We start from the raw sequence: 19,018 nt of genomic DNA on the forward strand, positions 1-19,018 counted from the left end.
TGCTTGGGGCGCCAATACTCCTGGGTTTCATCGAGTTTTATTGAGTCCCCCTTATGTACGTTTGTGTAACGCAGTTTTACCAGTTAAGTAGAAACCATACATCCAGTATGACGCGTATTTTAAAAAGGGCGCTCAAATCTGCACACTCGCCTTGAGCAAGACAAGGCAGTAACGTCACTGGGTAAGTTGAGTGAGTAGTCCCCCCGTCCCGTTCGCCTAGTGACTTCTGACTGTAGGAGGGCAGTCATCGAAGTCTGCCGTCCGCAACTGCAAGTCCCCACCCACCCCTGCTCTCGACGGGAACGCGCCTCCTATGACACACTCTACTACGAACGCAGTCAACACGCACGGACGGACTGACCCAGCTTTGCCAGGCGCACAGTCGAAATTCCAGGCAGGAAGTTGTGTTCTGGGACTTGGCGGAGAAAACAACCACTTGATCTTACATGCGGGGAGGATTTACAAGAAGAAACGTGTTGAAGAGCGGCACTTGAGTGGAATACGTTATACGTTACTGGAGGGAATATGGACTAATGTTGGTTGCGCTCGATGGAGGCGGCGAGAACTTTAGTGCTTCTCTGGGTTCTGATTTTTGGAGTTCCGCGAACGGCTGCCAAAGGTGGGTAACACTGATATGGGTCTCTGTCTTTAACGGAATTAACACGTAGTGATCTCAACAGTCACCCCAGTGCTTCACATATTTCTTACCAAGTATCTTTTTGAACGTGGAACGGCAAATTAAGTTGGATCTGAGCACTGTATGTCGCTTGGAACGACAATAGAGCACATTCCTGCAGCTGAAACGAGCCACCCCCTCGCCAGACTCGAGTTGTGAGTGAAAATTCATTAACCGACAGTCTCCAACGGACGAAATGCGTAATTGTAATAGGCCTACGTGGAACAATTTGTCGATTTATTAGATTTGACTCGCACAATATGAGAACAGAAGAAATGGAGGGTGATTGTTAACCACCACGCATGGAGTTTAAAACAGTCACTTCCAAGTAGCCTAAGCTTTGGAACCTGCTTTGCAACTTGGTTTTACAATAGTACTTAAAACAACTCCCTCATTGTATCCGTTGTAGTGGTTGCTTAACATGGTAAACAAACACCTGTTCAGCACCTCAGTCTAAAGAAAATTCTTACAGCTGTCATCTGTGTTGTCCACACACCAGCTAGACTGACCAACATCTACAGGGCCAGCAACCGAGACCCCTTGAAGGAAATGTAAAATCACTTCTTCTTGGGGACTGCAATTAACTATTAATAGAGGATTAATTGATCAGTTGTTTGAACGATAAAACAGTGAAAAAAATCAATGTTTCCCAAGATCACATCTTCAAATGCCTTGTTTTGTCCACACATCAAAAATATTTAGTTTACTGTAACAGAGGAGTAAGTAGGCCTAAAGATTTAAAGATTGACTGTAAGAAGCTGTAATCAGAGAACTTTGAGGCATTGTCCTTTAAATGTTACAAATTGATGAATTGGTTATCAAAATAGTTGGCCGTTAATTTAGTCGTAGTTGACAACTAATCGAGTTATTGAGTAATTCTTGCAACCCTACTTTTTATAAGTTAAACGAAAATACTCTTTGGACTTTGCAATGAGAGAGAAATGCAAAAATGCCATAAAATCTACGTAAATATATGAAAATAGGGTCTAGATCCAAAAGCACTATCCTTAAAAGAGACTTGTCTCAGAACATTAGGCCAACACAATGGGTCAAACAACTGGTCTAGATACAGTTTCTTCAACAGCAAACACTGTGGAGTTTCTTCATTGTGTGTCTTACATCAGAGCCTGCCGGTGCACCTGTTCCAGGTGTTATCGATACCACTTTTGTGTTACAGGTTACCTAAAATCACATAAATCAGATCTTATGTTTATTGATAACTGCTCGTTGGCATTGTGGTTGTTCTGAGAGGCAGACTTAATGTCTATGTGAGGAGTGCTGCATGGTCAACCACCTGATTCTCATAAAGACAAGGAAAATAAAATAAGTTAAATCTAATACCCCTCACACACACACACACACACACACACACACACACACACACATACACACACACGCACACACACACAGTCACACACATACAAACACACCCTGTTCAGTTCAACAGAAGATATTCCAAAGGTCGATGGCTGAAGTTTTATGCATAACTGACATGGTTTCTTAATTGACAGGGGGGAACACAGTTCCTTGTGTGTGTGTGTGTGTGTGTGTGTGTGTGTGTGTGTGTGTGTATCCACGAGATATTTAATTTTTTCTGATGTAAAAAATCATTCCCTCTCTTCAGCAGATCTTGTAACTCATTAGGCTGGTGGCAAAACATTGATGAAGTCAAGTGTTGATTCTGGTGTGTCAGGCTTCAGCTTTGCTTGGTTTTATTAGAAGTTCAGTTAGCCAAATGTATTCCTACGTGACCCAGGGCAGGTCTCCTCCAGACAGGAGTACTGAAAGATTTCAGAAATCATTCAGGAAGATGAATATACCATGGTGTATTGTACACGATACTGTATGTATGTTGAATAGTACGCATGCATACACACACATGCATGCACGCAGACTGGGCACACACACACACACACACACACACATTCATATGAGAACAAATATTTGCCATATTACTGTGATAAACAGTGGATTACATGTTTTGCATGTGGAATGACTCCATGGTTCAGTATGCTTGAAATTGAAATTGTGGCCCAATAACTGTTGTTGTTGTTGACATGCTCTTGCAGAACAAAAACAGTCTCTGCAACAACAAAGTGTTGTGTGTGCTGCTGGTCTGACATGACTCTGCCTCTCCAGGCACCAAAACAAGAAGTCTCACTGGAATTTCAAGTCTGCTGCTGGCTCTGATAAAAGATAGCGAAGATCGCAGATACAGAGGTGTAGGCAGAGACACAGTGAAACTTCACTCCTGCTGTGTGAGAAATGAAGTTTAGATGGAGGAGATAAGAGCTTCTCCAGCTTGTACCCACCTCAGAAATAAACACCATGTGCTGCAGTAGATTTAGTTACAGTAATATGATTGAAGTTGAGGATTAAATTGTATAGGTAGCACACATTTACAAAAAGTGACTTATATGAGACTTATTTGAGACCAGTATGAGAGTAATACATCATTGAATCCAAAGGAAAAATATATATTGTAAATATTTGTTGTTATAGTAATTACTGTTATAATGGCAATGTAATAATTATATAGAGGTAATAATACTTATGTTGTTTGTTTTGTGATGGGAGGGAGGCTATTCAGTAATAAAACAAGTGTTGAGTTGCAAAAATAATAATACATTTTGTTAGAGCACTTTTATAGATACGCCAAGTCACTTTACATGCAAGTTAAAACAGGTTAACACAACCATACAGAAAAACAATAAGTACATGAAATGCAATGCAACATCATATTATGGATGTAGTAGCATTAGTGACTTGCAGTGTGTGAAGTTGTGAACAGTGTTGTGTTTTTGTGCTAAGATGCATGTAGGGAACCACTAATGTGACAACCACAAAGCCAGAGATAGACCTGCATGCTGTCAGCTTATAAGTATGTCTGTGTGAGACAGTGAACATGTGTGTGTGTGTGTGTGTGTGTGTGTGTGTGTGTGTGTGTGTGTGTGCAGTATATGAAATTCACCATGTAGAAACCAATCTGCGGGTTTGGTGAATGTATATTTGGTGACCATGGTACCAGCTGTGACATCAATAGATTGGGACCTTTAGTGTTACTGTTGTACCTTGTAAATACCATTGACAGTAAAAGAAATGAAAAAAGAAATGGACAGAGCCATTCCGAAGGACAAGTCATTCCGAAGGACAAGTGAAGCCAATTTGAACCAGTTTGCTGTTGGTCTACGAAATGCCGTGCATCCTCAGTGTCAGTCGAGTGTCAAACACTTGACGTTGAGCAACGGACTGAAACACAGTAAGTTGTCTGGTAGCTGCGCTAAGAAAATTGATAGTACGCAGAGTGTTCCGAGTTTAAGTGCAGCCTATGGTAGGTGATTTGTTCCCACATAGTGCCAACCCAACAAAAGATCACTTCATTTTTCCTCGATGCTTTCCGAAATGTCCCATGGTCTTTCCCTCAGACTGTCTTCGAGAATACGGTTACTTCTCTCCTGTGCGACAAAAAGTCGCATGCTCATGACATCATTTTTAGCATTGGTTTAGAAAAAAAGTTTACCAAGTGAGCCTCAGAGCCTCCCATAGGGGGTGCGCTTTCCGAACGTTCGCCTAGCCCCTTGGTAAATACCAACTGATTCTATCAACTAGTGAGATCCAACTGCTGTAAAATTGTACCTGATTTTGTCATTTTCACCTGTGTGTTGTGTTCTTCGTTGTCATTTGATAGTGAGCAGTAAGAGTCTGCGCTTTTTTTTTTGGACAGTTTGATGTCTGTACTGAGCATCACCTCCCAATGTGGGTTACTGGCTCACCCAGGTAACTTAAATCTGTAAAAGAACACTGCACATTAGAGATCAGTGGTTACTCCTGAATTCACTGATCTCCAATCAACACGTTACTTTAGAAACTAGCTGCTCAGTGCAGTGTTCTTTTACAGACGGATACTCAGGTTAGCCAGTTGCCTCACTCTGTAGTAAGGCCCTCTGAGAAACAGGAACTATGATGGTAGGTGTATCGATATGTAATGTATGTATCCATTAGCGTGTCGATGGAGACCACTGATTCTATCTGATCTGTCAGTGGTTTGGTATGTACCGTACCGTATATTAGGTCATGGTGTCTTGTGTGTGTGTGTGTGTGTGTGCGTGTGTGCATGGATGTGCCTACAGCTTGCCTTGCTGCTACCTATCAGTGTATTGTTGTGTTTTTTGGTAGAATTAAATCCTCTTCACACTCCTGATGCACTCGACTGGTATATATCCGGTTCTTCCTGTCGGTTGAGCAATACTCGTTTGTTCCCTGAGTGTGTGTGTTAGAGAGAGAGAGAGAGAAAGAAAGAGAGACAGAGAGTGTGAGAGAGAGAGGAATGTACAGAGGTCTGGAGCACAGAGTTCTCTACTAGGGGGCAAAGTGCCTGTGGTGGTGTAAGTTAATGTGAGAGAGGAATCCTGCAACAATTGGAAGAACACCCTGGAGCTACTGCAGAGTAATGTCAAATCTTGAGTTTCGCATTTTTCATTGTGTGCAGTGAAGTATAAAGGAGATTTAGAGACGTCATTAAGCATTTAGGTTTAATTCCAGTCTTGTGGATTTGTAGGTGCCTTTAGGTTTAATTCCAGTCTCGTGGATTTTGAGGTGGAATTTTCACCGATAAATGAATCAGTACATGTGTTCTGCACAAAACAAATACAATAACAAAACAAATAGGGGTGAAATGTATAGTGCAAGCTATAAGATAAAGATGTATAGATTAGATGTGTGTGGCTCTGGCTGTGTCTTTGGTGCCACAGAGAACTGTGGCTTGATATGTTCCTGAGATTGAATCATTTGGTTAGCCAAGCAAAGCTATCAGATTGGGATGGGTCAGTCTGGATGGGTCCATGGATAAAATGGCCTGCAAAGGCATGGGTAAACACAATCTGCCCAAGTGACTTAGTAAACAACAGACACACAAACACACACACACACACACACACACAGAGAGTGCCCCATTTCCTGCCTGGCTATTTGCCACGCACAGGTGTGGCCAGGTTTGCTTGCACAGCCACTTGCAGGGCAGGTTTAGGTCATCAGTTCATACGTGGGTGGTTGACGTTTTAGGCCGAAAAAAGTTTTTGAAAAAAAAATCAGATATTAGGCTTGGAAATCACTTAGTCTTGTTGTACTGACCCTTCCATTCCCAAAAATATGTTTGGTCTTTTAGATTTTGTGTTGAAATTCATATTTATTCACTAATTAGTTGTGGTAGTGACTAAAATTGTCATATGGTGTGACATGAAAGTTATTGTGTGTAAAATTATAGTGGGGTATTTTGTTTTTAATGTGAGCAATGTATTATAATCTTCTATCATTACTTCATCAAGATCTAGCATTTCCTTGTACAAATTTATTACATTTTACAGTGTATTTCTTCATCAATACACAGAGTAAGGCGTATGTCCTCAATCTTTCAATAAACGTCATATTCATTTTGACATACCTTGATATAAAAGAAAGAAAATGCTTGTGACTTTTGCTGACCCTATTTTCTATCTGTTCCATTGAGATTTGTATGATTTAGACCCCAAAAGCCTTTTTATTTTCAGAATTTCTTGATTTCACACCAAATGATATGGTGTCACGCCATATGATAAATAACACCACATAACAATCTGTTAATACAAAAATGTGTATTATATGTATTTAACAAGCAACAAAAGACAGTTTAAGACAGGTATATCATGTAAAGGTTCACTTTCAGAAACCACAACTATGTAAAACAGAATGCCACCAAATATTGTATAGCTCTTGGGTTCCCTGAGTTTTTCTCTTCTCAATGGTGGGCTTCAATCTGAATGTTTGTAGTTCCCCTTTGAGTTTATTCTCTTTATGTCTGTTAAAAGACAAATTCAAAAATGTATTCAGATAATTTCAAAACTTTTCCTGCATTATAATCAGATTAAATTGTTGCAATTACTTATAGTGCTAAAAACAACATAAATATTACTGTTTTCTTTAACACCAGAATTTATTTTCTCAGGCTACTATTGATATTTAGCATGTCAAATATGTATCTTTTGTATCCAAGGCTGTAGAGTGAGTGAGTGAGTGTGTGTGAGGGTGATTTCTGTGTTTTATGTGTGTGTGATTTGCAATACATGCAATAGTTGGACATCTTAAAAAATAAATGGTAAATCATGTTAAATATGTCAAAATATATATTACACTTAATTATAAGTTAAACATATGTATGAAAAAACATTATTTATGTAGGAAAATGCAGTTTCTATCATACAGTATGACAAATAAACCATATGGGGTGACGAGAAAACCCGGTCACACTATATGATATGGGGTCACACCATATGAGGTTTCATGTACTTAGCATGACATTAAGCAATGTGCTTTTATGCTAACATTCTAAAACCATGCTAACTGCAATATGACAATATAGTTTTAAAGGTAATATTGACTGAAAAGTAATTTTATTTGGGCATTTTTGTGTAAATTGACAGTCATTGCCAGGCCAACTTTTGTGTGGGTTTTTTTGTGTTGTCGCTCGGACTGATTTTCAAACGGTGGTGGTTTAACTGTAGCAAGATAAGCACTTTCTCCATGGTAGACTTGGAATTTGTGTGTGTGTGTGTACTTTTTACTACCAAGCACCCCCCCCCCCCCCCCCCCCCCAATAACTCCACAATGTTACCACAGAAACCATTTGGCGTGTGGCTAGCTTTCCAAGCCAGGTTGCCAGGACACCAAGCAATTGAGTGGTGTCTAGCGAGCATTAGCGGGAATTAGCGTCTGCGCTAGCAGCCACCGGGGCCTCCATGAGTCTTCTGTGTTGTTTGGGTGTCAGCAACACTGCTTTGTGGAGCTCTGACACATACATAACACATAACACTTGTTCCTGTCTGGGGGAAGGATACAGACACACTCACACACAGTGTGTGTATGTGTGTGTGTGTGTGTGTGAGAGAGAGTGTGAGTGAGAGAGACAGAGAGAAAGAGAGGGATACAGACACACACTCACACACAGTGCGAGAGAGGGAGGAATGGGGGTGGGTAGGAAAGGGTTTCTATTCAAGGCCACCAGCCGGCCTATCCACACACACACACACACACACACACACACACTCAGATTCCCCATGGAAGTGAGATTTGCAGGGGCAGGCCTATATAAAGAGTGAGGGGCAGAGGACTGCAGCAGGAGAGGCTTTTAACAGGGGGAACACAGGCACGGCTGTTCTGGCATTCAGTAAAGACACACACACACATACAGAAATAGACAGGCAAATATACAAAATACATATACTCAGAAATATAAACAGACACACATATGGAAAACAGACAAATATGAAGAACACATAGATAAACAGAAAAAAACACATTGACGGATAAATGACACACACACACAAACAAACCCAACACACTACACTGACACACACACAGTCCTACTCTCAAAGCTTGTATTCAGTCATTCTCGCTGACATCTTAGGTAAGAGCACCTTTGGAACATTATGAAGTAAGAACTTAAGGTTGCCTTCACACTTGGTCCGTTTAACTGGACTGAATGCGATTAGTCCCCCCTTAGCCCTGACCCAGCTGGTATAAGGCCCTCTGTAGAGTATCGGTAAATATAGGTCAGGATGTCACACCGACTTACACACACACACACACACACTAGGGGTGTAACAGTACGCAAAAATCATAGTTCGGTGTGTACCTCGGTTTTGAAGTCAGGTTCGATTAATTTTTGGTACAGTGTGCCTGTAGGTACTGCTAACTTAATTCACTGACAATATTGTTGATGAGTAATGGGAATAGTATTCAAATAGGTGTCAAATGTACTTTGATGTTAACTGACAAAACTGACATTCTTTGTTAATTAAAGTTTTTGTGTGGGAACTCGAATTTGAAACATGGTCCGCAAGCAAAAGAGCCTACTGATTACTAAAGACTACATTTGGTACATTCAGTATGTGTATTGAACCTAACGTCCTGTACCTGTAAATGGTTCGGTACGAATAACGTGCACCTTTACGTACACCGCTAATACACACACACACATACACACACACACAAACACACTCAAAGAGAGAGAGAAAGACAAACTCATATACATGTGTGTGGTGACACACACACACACACACACACACACACACACACACGCACATTTAAGTCAGAGTTATAAATGCTCTTGAGTGAACTGCAGAGATACCTTTCACATTAGACACACACACACACACACTCATAAATGATAAGAACTCTATCTCCTGGTTCCGTCCATCTGGCTGATGGGACACAGAGGCATTTCCTGTGTGCAGCTCTGCTTGGGAAAAAATGGGGAAGGTGATACAGGCCTGGGGGGAGGTGTGTGTGTGTGTATGAGAGAGAGAGTGTGTGTGAGAGAGAGAGAGGGGGGGGGGGGGAGAGAGAGACACCTGATCAAAACATTTATACTCCATGGAGGGTTTCTGTATGTGTGTTTTTGTGTGTGAGAGAAAGAAAAAGAGAGGCAGTGAGAAGGGTTGTGTATAACTGTATAACTGATCCCTGATCTTTGTGTGTGTGTGTGTCTGTCTGTGTGTGTCTGTCTGTGTGTGTGTGTGTGTGCAGTATGTCTGGGCACAGATATGAAGACGTCTCTGCTGTCCAGTCAGGAGAATCACTATAAGATACTCAGGCAGCTCTACACCAACTGCCGCATCGTCCACGGCAACCTGGAGATCACACATCTGCGTGGCAACCCAGACCTCTCCTTCCTCCAGGTCAGATAAGAACTAACTGGGATTTGAAGTGTTGCCCATACCGAAGTCACTAACCTAAATGTGTGCCATAACGTGTTAGTATGTATGAAGCAAAGTGGATACAAGGGAACACCAGAGGTGCGTTCAAATTCCTTGAACAGAGGCGAAGATGTTTGTATGAACAGATACATTTGAACGATTTTGTGTAGCACTACGCACTAAGATCTTTGATGGTAACTCTCCGTCCCACTCCCAACATGTTAGGGGAGAACTACCTCCTTAAACTCTTTGCAAACGTTCGCCTATGTTTTTGCGAATTTAAACGCACCTCACGTTACCTCCCAGGGCTGGACCAGCCCACGCAATGTCTCCTTGGATGAGCCCTGTGTGTGGAGCTCCTTAGAGTTCACGGATACAGGAAAAAAGAAAAATGGGCCCCCCCCCAAAAAAATACGTCCAAATCGGGAGAAGGGCAAAAATCCCTCCGGAGTGTCCAGGCTGTGAACACAGATAGTGTTGGGCTCTCCGGATGTGCAGACTGAATCGTCCACCATTAAGTTACTTCATGGCTGCATGTAGCTAGCCAGTAGCCACCAGGTCAAATAAGCCAGCGACTGTCCCGTTGTGTGTGAGGTGTGTTTGTGAAAGTGCACAGTCTACCTACATTGCAAGTCACAGGGAATACACCCTAACTGTGTATTTGTGTGTTTATGTGTGTATGTGTGTGTGTGTAGAATATCGTGGAAGTGCAGGGCTATGTGCTAGTGTATAACGTGTCAGTGGGTGTGATTCCTCTGGAGAATCTACGCATCATCCGAGGCAGTCAGCTCTTCAACACCAGCTACTCACTGGCCGTCCTGGAGAACACCCTACTCATCCAACTGAATCTGCGCAGCCTCACAGGTGTGTGTATGTATGTGTGTGTGTGTGTGTGTGTAATAGCCCAGTATAGAGCCATGCTGATTCCCTCTGTGCTTCTCTCCTCGATCGCCTCTCAGAGATCCTGTTGGGTGGCGTTGACATCCAGAGGAACCCGAACCTCTGTTACCCCGACCCCGGCCTCATAGATTGGGACGACACCCTGGACACAAAGAACAAGTACAGAACATTGCGACACCTGCAGCCAGTGCCAGCAACCAGCTGTGAGTGTGTGTGTGTGTGTGTGTGTGTGTGTGCGTATGAGTTTCTCTCTAGGTGTTTAGTTATATGCATGTACACCTTTTTACAAAATATTTTATTGTGTGTGTGTGTGTGTGTGTGTGTGTGTGTGTGTGTGTGTGTCTGTGTGTGTGTAAGTAAACTGTCTGTAAGACTATATTATTTATCTTGACTACCAGGTCCAGGCTGTGCCTCCAGTTGTGGACCAAAAGGATGCTGGGGAAGCACGGAAAATGACTGCCAAATATGTAAGCCCTGTGTGTGTGTGTGTGTGCGTGTGTGCGTGCGTGCGTGCGTGCGTGCGTGCATGCGTGCGTGTGCCAAGAATGTGTGAGTTTGTCTGCCAATCTGTTTGTCTACATTTTTTTATTTGTGTGTGCCAATTGTTCCTGATTTCTTGTCCTTATGTTTTCCATGTTAGACATTTTGTCTGCCTGATGTCTTTGCTTGTTTTGTGTCAGTTCGTCTCTATGTGTACCCATCTTAATGTCTAAGCGCTTGCTTGTCTGTCTTTCTTGTCTGTCTCTCTCTCTGCCTCTCTGTATCTCTCTCTCTCTCTCTCTTTCTCTCTCTATTTCTCTCTCTCTCTCTATCAGTGGAAACATATGACCATCCTGTGAGCAGGTCTGAGCTCTAACAAATGCTATTTCCCTGACTCATGATGAAGCTCACACTGTCTCTTTTTATCTCTATTTGTCCATTTTTATTCCACCTCTGTCCTTCTGTCTCATAGTGTCTCTGTGTTTTTATTCCACCTCTCTCCCTCTGTCTCATAGTGTGTGTTTTTATTCCACCTCTCTCCCTCTGTCTCATTCCACCTCTCTCCCTCTGTCTCATAGTGTCTCTGTGGCTCATATGCATTTTTGGGGGTTTCAAGATACAGTGTTTAACTACCTTAAGCGTATGTTTGATGCATTAGGCCTACCTCTTACAAATAGACAACTAGTTCAGTGCCTGTTCAGACATGCTATTCGTGTAAAAAAAAACTTAGCCCAATTACATGCCCGCAGGTAGGCCAGCTTTAAAAATAGGATAGGGAAAAACTTCATTCCAGCTAAGCATTCAATAATGAATACTGAATATTATATTATAATACATTATAATAAATGTGCAGTGAGCAGAATTTAAGCATGGCTGCATGATGACATAAGCCTAACAGCTGTTTTGAGTTAATGCTATATGTTTAGCCTATTGAATAACTTGAGGATAGAAATGACCAATTATATTGTGGAATGATGCATCAGAAATTTGCAATGATATGACTCAAAAACAATCTCTGGTAGCCTATAAGTGACTGACCAAGTTTGCACTGCACGAGTAAGTGCAGTGCAAACTTGGCACTGCACTTACTCGTGCCCGTAGCAAGACACCTGCCAAGTTTGCAATCAATCAGACAAACGATTTGAGAGATATGCGAATGACAGACAGAGAGGCAGACATTCCTGTAATTTATAGATAGATAGATAGATAGATAGATGTGTTACTTAAAGGTGCAGTCAGCGACCAGCGTGTGCAGGAAGTCACTTTTGTTTGTGTTTATGTTTATATTTAAATTTATTAGCAGACGCTTTTGTCCAAAGCAATGTACAGTATATTTTAACCAAAGACCAAATGAAACATGCCAGAGAGGTAGTCACCCCTACCTTCAGTATTTCCATAGAAACTCTACGCAGGGTTCCATTTTTGTTTGTGCCCCCACTTTGTTTGTTTGTAGTTTTCGGAGCCTGGGCTGCCTACAGAGACCGGGTTTTTTATTACAGTGTAGCCTACTCACTCAGAAAAAATATTTTTCTACTAATTAGGCTAATTGTTTACATGGGTAATGATATTGTTGTTGTTTTGTAGTGTGAACAAAGTGATGTAAATATACTGGATTGAACTGATTATATATATATAACGTATGTGAATGATGTAAAGGATCTCTCTCCCTCTCTCCCTCCCTCTCCCTCTCCCTCTGTAGTAACTCATGTGCATTGTCAGGGTTGTCCGCGTTGTAAAGGTGATAGGTCTAGTGACTGTTGCCACATACAGTGTGCTGCTGGCTGTACTGGGCCCAGAGACACAGACTGCTTTGTGAGTAAACACACATGCATACACACACACACACACACACACACACACACACACACACCACACACACACACACACACACACACACACCACACGCACACACACACACACACACACGCACACACACACACACACACACGTAAATGCACACACACATGAACACTCACAAATACACCACAATAGTCCCCTTTTTGACTGTTTTTAGCAAGATTAGAACAACCCACTGTTTCTGTCCCTCCCCGAAGGTGTGTCGTCACTTTAACAACAATGGCACCTGTAGGGAGAGCTGCCCCCCTCCCACCATCTATGACCCCAATACCTACCAGTCCAAGCCCAACCCAAACAAGAGGCTCAACTTCGGTGCCACCTGCGTCAAGACCTGCCCGTGTAAGCACCACTGCATCTATCTATCTATGTATCTGTCTGTCTATCTATCTATCTATCTATCTACAGTATCTATCTATCCATCTATCTATCTATCTATCTATCTATCCATCCATCCATCTATCAATCTATCTGTCTATCAAGAGGCTCAGCTTTAGGGTCGCCTGCATAAAGACATGCATGTTACATCTTCACACCTCTTTTATTTTCTCAGTGACTGACTGTCTATTTTCTGTTTACACGTACACAGCTCATTCTATGTATTTCTTTCTTTCTTCCTTCCTTCCTTCCTTTCTTTCTTTCTTTCTTTCTTTCTTTCTTTCTTTCTTTCTTTCCTATTCTCCCCTCATATTATAAGTCCCATCTAAATTTGCCTCTTGAATCTAATGTCTTTCTTAAGACAATCTCAGCGTTGCTGATATAATTTTGCATATATATTCTATATGGGTGTTTGTTCATTCTTAAGGGACTTATTTTACAGTTTTAGTCTCAGTCTTACAGTCTTACTCGCTTTAGTGCATTTCTCAGATCAGAACTGAATTCTCAAAACTGCCTGTTCAGAGAACTGTTACTGAATTTTGATTATCTTGTTCATAGCAGTGGCACAGGAATAATTCTGATGGCACTGACATGTTGATTGGCATAAATATTTGCTTTTGAGACATAAACTAAGCATTTTGAAAAGTGTTTTTGCAGGTAATCCACTGTGTGGTGCAGTGAATTTGATTTGAGAAATGCACAAAAGCGACAGAATATTTTTTTTGTGGTTAAACTTAAACATGTTTTATCCATTATCTGTTCTAACTTCACCCCCCCCCCCTGTCTCTCTCTCACTCACCCGCTCACTCACTCACACACACACACACACACACACACACACACACACACACAGATAACTATCTAGCCATGGATGTGGCCTGCACACTCTATTGCCCCCAGGACAACCAGGAAGTTATCATTCCACAGCCTGGTGGTCCAGAGATACAGAAATGTGAAAAATGTGAAAACTGCCACAAAGGTGAGTAGGAAAATCACCAAAAAATCCACAAAGAAGAAACCTGTGCATTATTCTATTTGTTTGTTTGTGTATGTGTGTGTATGTGTGTGTGTGTGTGTGCTTGTGTATGTGTGTGTGTGTGTGTGTGTGTTTGTGCACATTAACCAAGTTCTCATCTACTCCTTCAGTGTGCCAGGGGCTGGGTATGGGCTCTCTTCAGGGGGTGTCTGCTGTGAACTCCTCCAACATCGACCTCTTCCTTAACTGCAAGAAAATCTACGGCAGCCTGGCCTTCCTCAGCCAGTCTTTCCAGGGGTGAGTAGATCTGCTAAACAACCAGAACAGCTTAAAGGGAAGGTTCAGGATTTTGGACATAGGACCTCATTTCCAAGTTAGCAAGTGTGATATTTACAGTGGAGGCCGTTTTCAACACATTTCATCCAGTCCTTCTAGTTGCAGAGTTTACAGGTGCTAGGCTAATGCAAGTCATCGGTGTGTGTTAGCCTGCCACTAAAAACAGTCTTACCCACTCCACAGTACACCCGAGGCAAATAAATTATAACGGCAGACTATCGATGTAAAAGCCTTTGTTTTCTTTATAACAATAAAAACTTTGAAACATATCCACTCTCTTGCAATCAACCCCCTCCACACACAATATTGTGTAACTTTGTAGTTTTGAAATAGCTGTCCCACATAGAAAAAAGTGATGCCTTCTATATTGTTCATTAGAAATACCTACAGAGTAAATTGTCATAACAAGACAAAACAGTTTGACTGTCTTGACATAAACAATGTCCGAAGAACTTGTCATTTTGATTGCACTGACAGTTTCATTGGTAGAAATACTTGCTTTTGAGACATAGACAAAGCATTTTGAGCAAGAAACCCGATTTTGCAGGTAATCGGGTGCTGTTTGAATTTCTTGAATTTCCCTTAGGGATCAATAAAGTATCTATCTATCTATCTATCTTTGCATTAATTGTTTTTAAAAATGCACTGATGAACTGTGAACTGTTGTGCAAATGTTAATGATGATTCGAGAAATGCACCAAATCGATTAACCCGCATTCCAAGACATTCACAGACAGATATTGCTATGAGAGAAATATCTTATATTTTAGCATTATTCTCTTATGTCAACATGACTGCGAAGGTGATGATGTATGTACAAATGTTTTCTTCCTGATCCAGAGACCCAGGGTCCAATCTGTCAGGCCTTCTCCCAGCCCAGCTGGAGGTGTTCAGGAATCTAGAGGAGATCACAGGTGTTGTACATTGATAACACCTATGTTTCACATACATACATACATACATACATACATACATACATACATACATACATACATACATACATACATACATAAATACATACACTACACACATATGCACATACATGCATGCATGTGTGTATCTGTTTATATTTACATTTTTGTATTACAGTGTGACAAACTGCAGTGTTACATAGTGTGTGCTCACATGTGTGTCTGTGTGTGTTTCAGGATATTTGTACATCGAGGACTGGCCAGCAAATATGCAAAATCTGAGTGTGTTTGAGAACCTGAAATTGATCCGAGGAAGGATGCTTTACAAGTAAGAACACTTCTCCTTGTCCTGGCTGTCTGTTTGTCTTTCTGTTTGTCTGCCTGCTTGGATTTTCAGAATGGCAGAATGCCAGTGCACACACATTGAAAGCTGAATAAGTTATGATGAATATGCATATACTGTGAGTATATAAAGAAATGTCCCAGTTCCCTGCCTACACACAGCAGTGCATGCATTTCGGACCACATCACATGGCAGGTTCTGACAGCTTCCCCAGGCTGTCCTAGTGCTGGTGTCTGCATCCTTCTCACCGCTCCGTTTCCACATTCCCACGCTGACCTGTGCACAAGGCAGTCTGCTTATCACTTTATCTGCCTCATAATTGCTTGTCACGTCTCGTTCTCTATCTCTCTCTCTCTCTCTGTTTCTCTCTGTGTTTTCCGGCGTGTCTTATTGTTTATCTGTGAGTCTCTTCCACTGGTGGTAAAAGTTAATGATTGTTCTTTGTACTGGATGGACTCTTCCACAGAGGTGTGGCTCTTACTGGGAGGTATTGGTGTGTTGTATGTGTGAGGTGTGTGTGTGTGTGTGTGTGTGTGTGTGTGTTTGTGTGTGTGTGTGTGGGTGTGGCTAGGTGGGTAAGAAAGAGAAAGAGAGAGTGTGTGTGTATGCCTGTATGTGCATTTATTAGTAAGTGTGTTTGTGTCTGTGTGTGCTCAACAAGTGTACTGTAAGTGTGTGTGTATGCGTGTGTGTGTTTGTGTATGTGTACTCGGCATGTGTGTGGGTGTGTGTACTCGGCATGTGTGTGGGTGTGTGTACTCTGCTTGTGTATGTGTGTGTTTGTGTTTGTGTGTGTTGATGCGTCAAGAGTGAATCCGGCAGGTGCCACAGTGACACGTGCCTCACTTATGCTGCTAATCCTGAGGACTGTTTTCGCTTTGAGATTTCTCTTCCTCGATCGCTCCTGTCACATTCTGCTGCTGCACCCCCACACACACAGCAAACCCCCAGCAGACATTCCTCAGACTCACACACATGCATATACAACATAACACAAAATATAACACACACACACACACACATACTATGCATATGTTACAGACATGCACCGTGCCATGCTGTATATGTTCTAAGATAGGTGACATTGTACACGCCTGCACACGGTTCAACCTCTTGCTGTTTCTGTGACCAGCAATCCCATCATTTCCCTCACGGGATCAAAAGAGTATATATGGTTATATCTCACCTTTGTTTTGGCTTTATGCTTCCTGCTCTCTGACACCATCTTCTCCCTTGAACCAACTAATGTCCTCTCTGCATTCAATATAGGGTCCAATGAAGTGTTTAACCCACATGGTTCCTCTCCTCTGTACATATAGGGGCCTTATTTGTCCTTCCAGAATGCAAATAGGTGTCCCATCCTTCCTCTCAAGTGTAGGAACCCAGGATTGTCCTCTTCCATCACTGAAGTGCTTAACCCAGTGGCTTCCTCTCTGGTCTCTGCCTGCAGGAGTGTGCTATCTCTGGGGGTCCAGTCGCTGCACATTGAGTCTCTGGGTTTGCGTTCGCTCGAGCGCATCAACGGCGGCCTGGTCCTGATCTCCGATAACCCCCAGCTGTGCTACACGCACTCCGTGCCCTGGAACGCCATCCTCACACCCGTGCAGAGCAGCATCGCCAGCATCATCAGCAACGGCAATAGAGATCTGCAGGCCTGTGGTAGGAGGCTCTGTCTCTGACACGCATTCACACACACACACACACACACACACACACACACATACACACACACACATCTGCAGTATGAGCTGCATACTGTCACAGTTTTTTTACACACAAATGCAGACACACACACACACACACACACACACACACACACACACACACATACACACACACACACATACACACACACACACACACACACACACACACACACATACACCCACACCCACATCTGCAGTATGAGATACTGTCACACACAAATGCAGACACACACACACACACACACACACATACACACTCATAGTCATCACTCTCAGTATTGTAAAGCATTGTAGTGCAGTGCTATATTAATACTCTGTTGTCCGGTTTCTCTTCCTGTCCCACTTGGCCGTCCTCAGAGGCGGAGGGTCACGTCTGCCATCCCCTGTGTGGCACAGGAGGGTGCTGGGGCTCAGGCCCGGACCAGTGTGTGGAGTGTGTGTCGTTTCAGCGCGGGACGGAGTGTGTCGAGGAGTGTAACATCCTGGAGGGGTGAGAACAAACAAGAGTCACAGACAGTATACACACTCACTGACATATTATAACGTCCTGCAAGAGGAACGAGGAAGAGAGTCCCATGCACGCAAACATTGTTGTGCTTGTTGAATGTCCAGCAGACATCATATTACACTCACAGAAACACACACACACACACACACACACACACACACACACACACACGTACAAACAGTCCCATAAGTGTCTGAGTCAGTGTGCACAAGACGGAGAGGCAATAAATAGAGGGATTGCCACAGTAACCGTTGTGTTGTCTGTTTCCAGGTCTGTGCGAGAGTTTACTGACGGCAGTCGCTGTGTTCCCTGTCACTCAGAATGTCAACCAATCAACGGCTCAGCTTCCTGTGATGGACCGGTATGCATGAATAAATTGATTGCCAAATACATTCTCTGAATCAATCAATCAATCAATCACAGTCAATCATCCATTCATTTATCCTTCTATCAATCCATCCTTCCTTCCATCAATCTATCTATCCATCACAGCTGCGTACGAAAACCATTTCATTTCACAATTTACCCACAGAATGGACAGCTGGCAGATTGTGAGGAGAAATAGCTTAGAGTCGCTTACAGTACCTTTACAGTTTTTCTCAGTTGCTTTGGTGCTTTTCTCAGATCAGAATGAAAATTCTCATAACTATTCAACCTCCACAACATTTAGTCATTTGTGCACATCATAGTAGCAATTTCTCCTTCCTCTAAACAAATTGCAAATGCTTTTGAACATGTATCAGTTGCTTTGTCATGTCAGTCAAAATGAACTATACTTATGGATGCTGAATAGTCGTTTCCAATAAAACTAATAGTCTTCATTTCATTGCTTGAGTCATTACATACAAAATTGGTGAACTAGTTATCAAATTCTGTCACAATGCTGTAGAATTGCAAAGAGCATATACAGTAAAACTGTGAAACGTACATATTCAGTGTCTTGTACTCACTTACTCCCCTAACTACAGCAATTTGTAACTTTACTGTAGTTTTCAAATGGCTGTAGCCTATAAGTACTCTATAGTGCTGTCTTGATCATTTTCAGGCAGTGTCACCATAACCATTGACATAAATACTTGGACTTGGACTATCCATTTTGAGCAAGTGACGTGCTTTTGCAGGTTATCCACTAGGTTTTGCAGATTGCACTAATTGTTTTGAGAAATGCACTAACTGCTGTGCAAATGTTAATAGTGATGTGAGAAAAGCATCAAAGCGACT

General features: G+C 42.2%; 2 protein-coding genes across 3 annotated transcripts in view; both read left to right on the forward strand.

Moving 5' to 3' along the window:
* Positions 1-16,126, forward strand: part of pgap3 (post-GPI attachment to proteins phospholipase 3) — a 30,812-nt gene extending 14,686 nt beyond the window's left edge. The window contains exon 9 of one of the 2 annotated variants that reach the window (XR_006027237.1): positions 16,095-16,126. The gene's annotated coding sequence lies outside the window, so the exon portion shown is untranslated. Of the gene's footprint in view, positions 1-8,989; positions 9,017-16,094 lie in introns of those variants that run through there. The other variant, XR_006027238.1, reaches the window with a different exon arrangement.
* The window catches only part of erbb2 (erb-b2 receptor tyrosine kinase 2), a 33,586-nt gene continuing 14,832 nt past the window's right edge, over positions 265-19,018 (forward strand). The window contains exons 1-14 of the mRNA XM_042083424.1: positions 265-619; positions 9,236-9,387; positions 10,101-10,269; positions 10,365-10,508; positions 10,704-10,772; positions 12,485-12,597; positions 12,840-12,981; positions 13,871-13,996; positions 14,164-14,290; positions 15,170-15,243; positions 15,478-15,568; positions 17,034-17,242; positions 17,647-17,779; positions 18,068-18,158. Of these exons, the coding sequence (XP_041939358.1) occupies positions 550-619; positions 9,236-9,387; positions 10,101-10,269; positions 10,365-10,508; positions 10,704-10,772; positions 12,485-12,597; positions 12,840-12,981; positions 13,871-13,996; positions 14,164-14,290; positions 15,170-15,243; positions 15,478-15,568; positions 17,034-17,242; positions 17,647-17,779; positions 18,068-18,158 (1,710 nt within the window). The 5' untranslated portion in view covers positions 265-549. The remainder of the gene's footprint in view (positions 620-9,235; positions 9,388-10,100; positions 10,270-10,364; positions 10,509-10,703; positions 10,773-12,484; positions 12,598-12,839; positions 12,982-13,870; positions 13,997-14,163; positions 14,291-15,169; positions 15,244-15,477; positions 15,569-17,033; positions 17,243-17,646; positions 17,780-18,067; positions 18,159-19,018) is intronic.

Source organism: Alosa sapidissima, chromosome 24, assembly GCF_018492685.1.
Source record: "Alosa sapidissima isolate fAloSap1 chromosome 24, fAloSap1.pri, whole genome shotgun sequence".
Taxonomy (NCBI): domain Eukaryota; kingdom Metazoa; phylum Chordata; class Actinopteri; order Clupeiformes; family Clupeidae; genus Alosa; species Alosa sapidissima.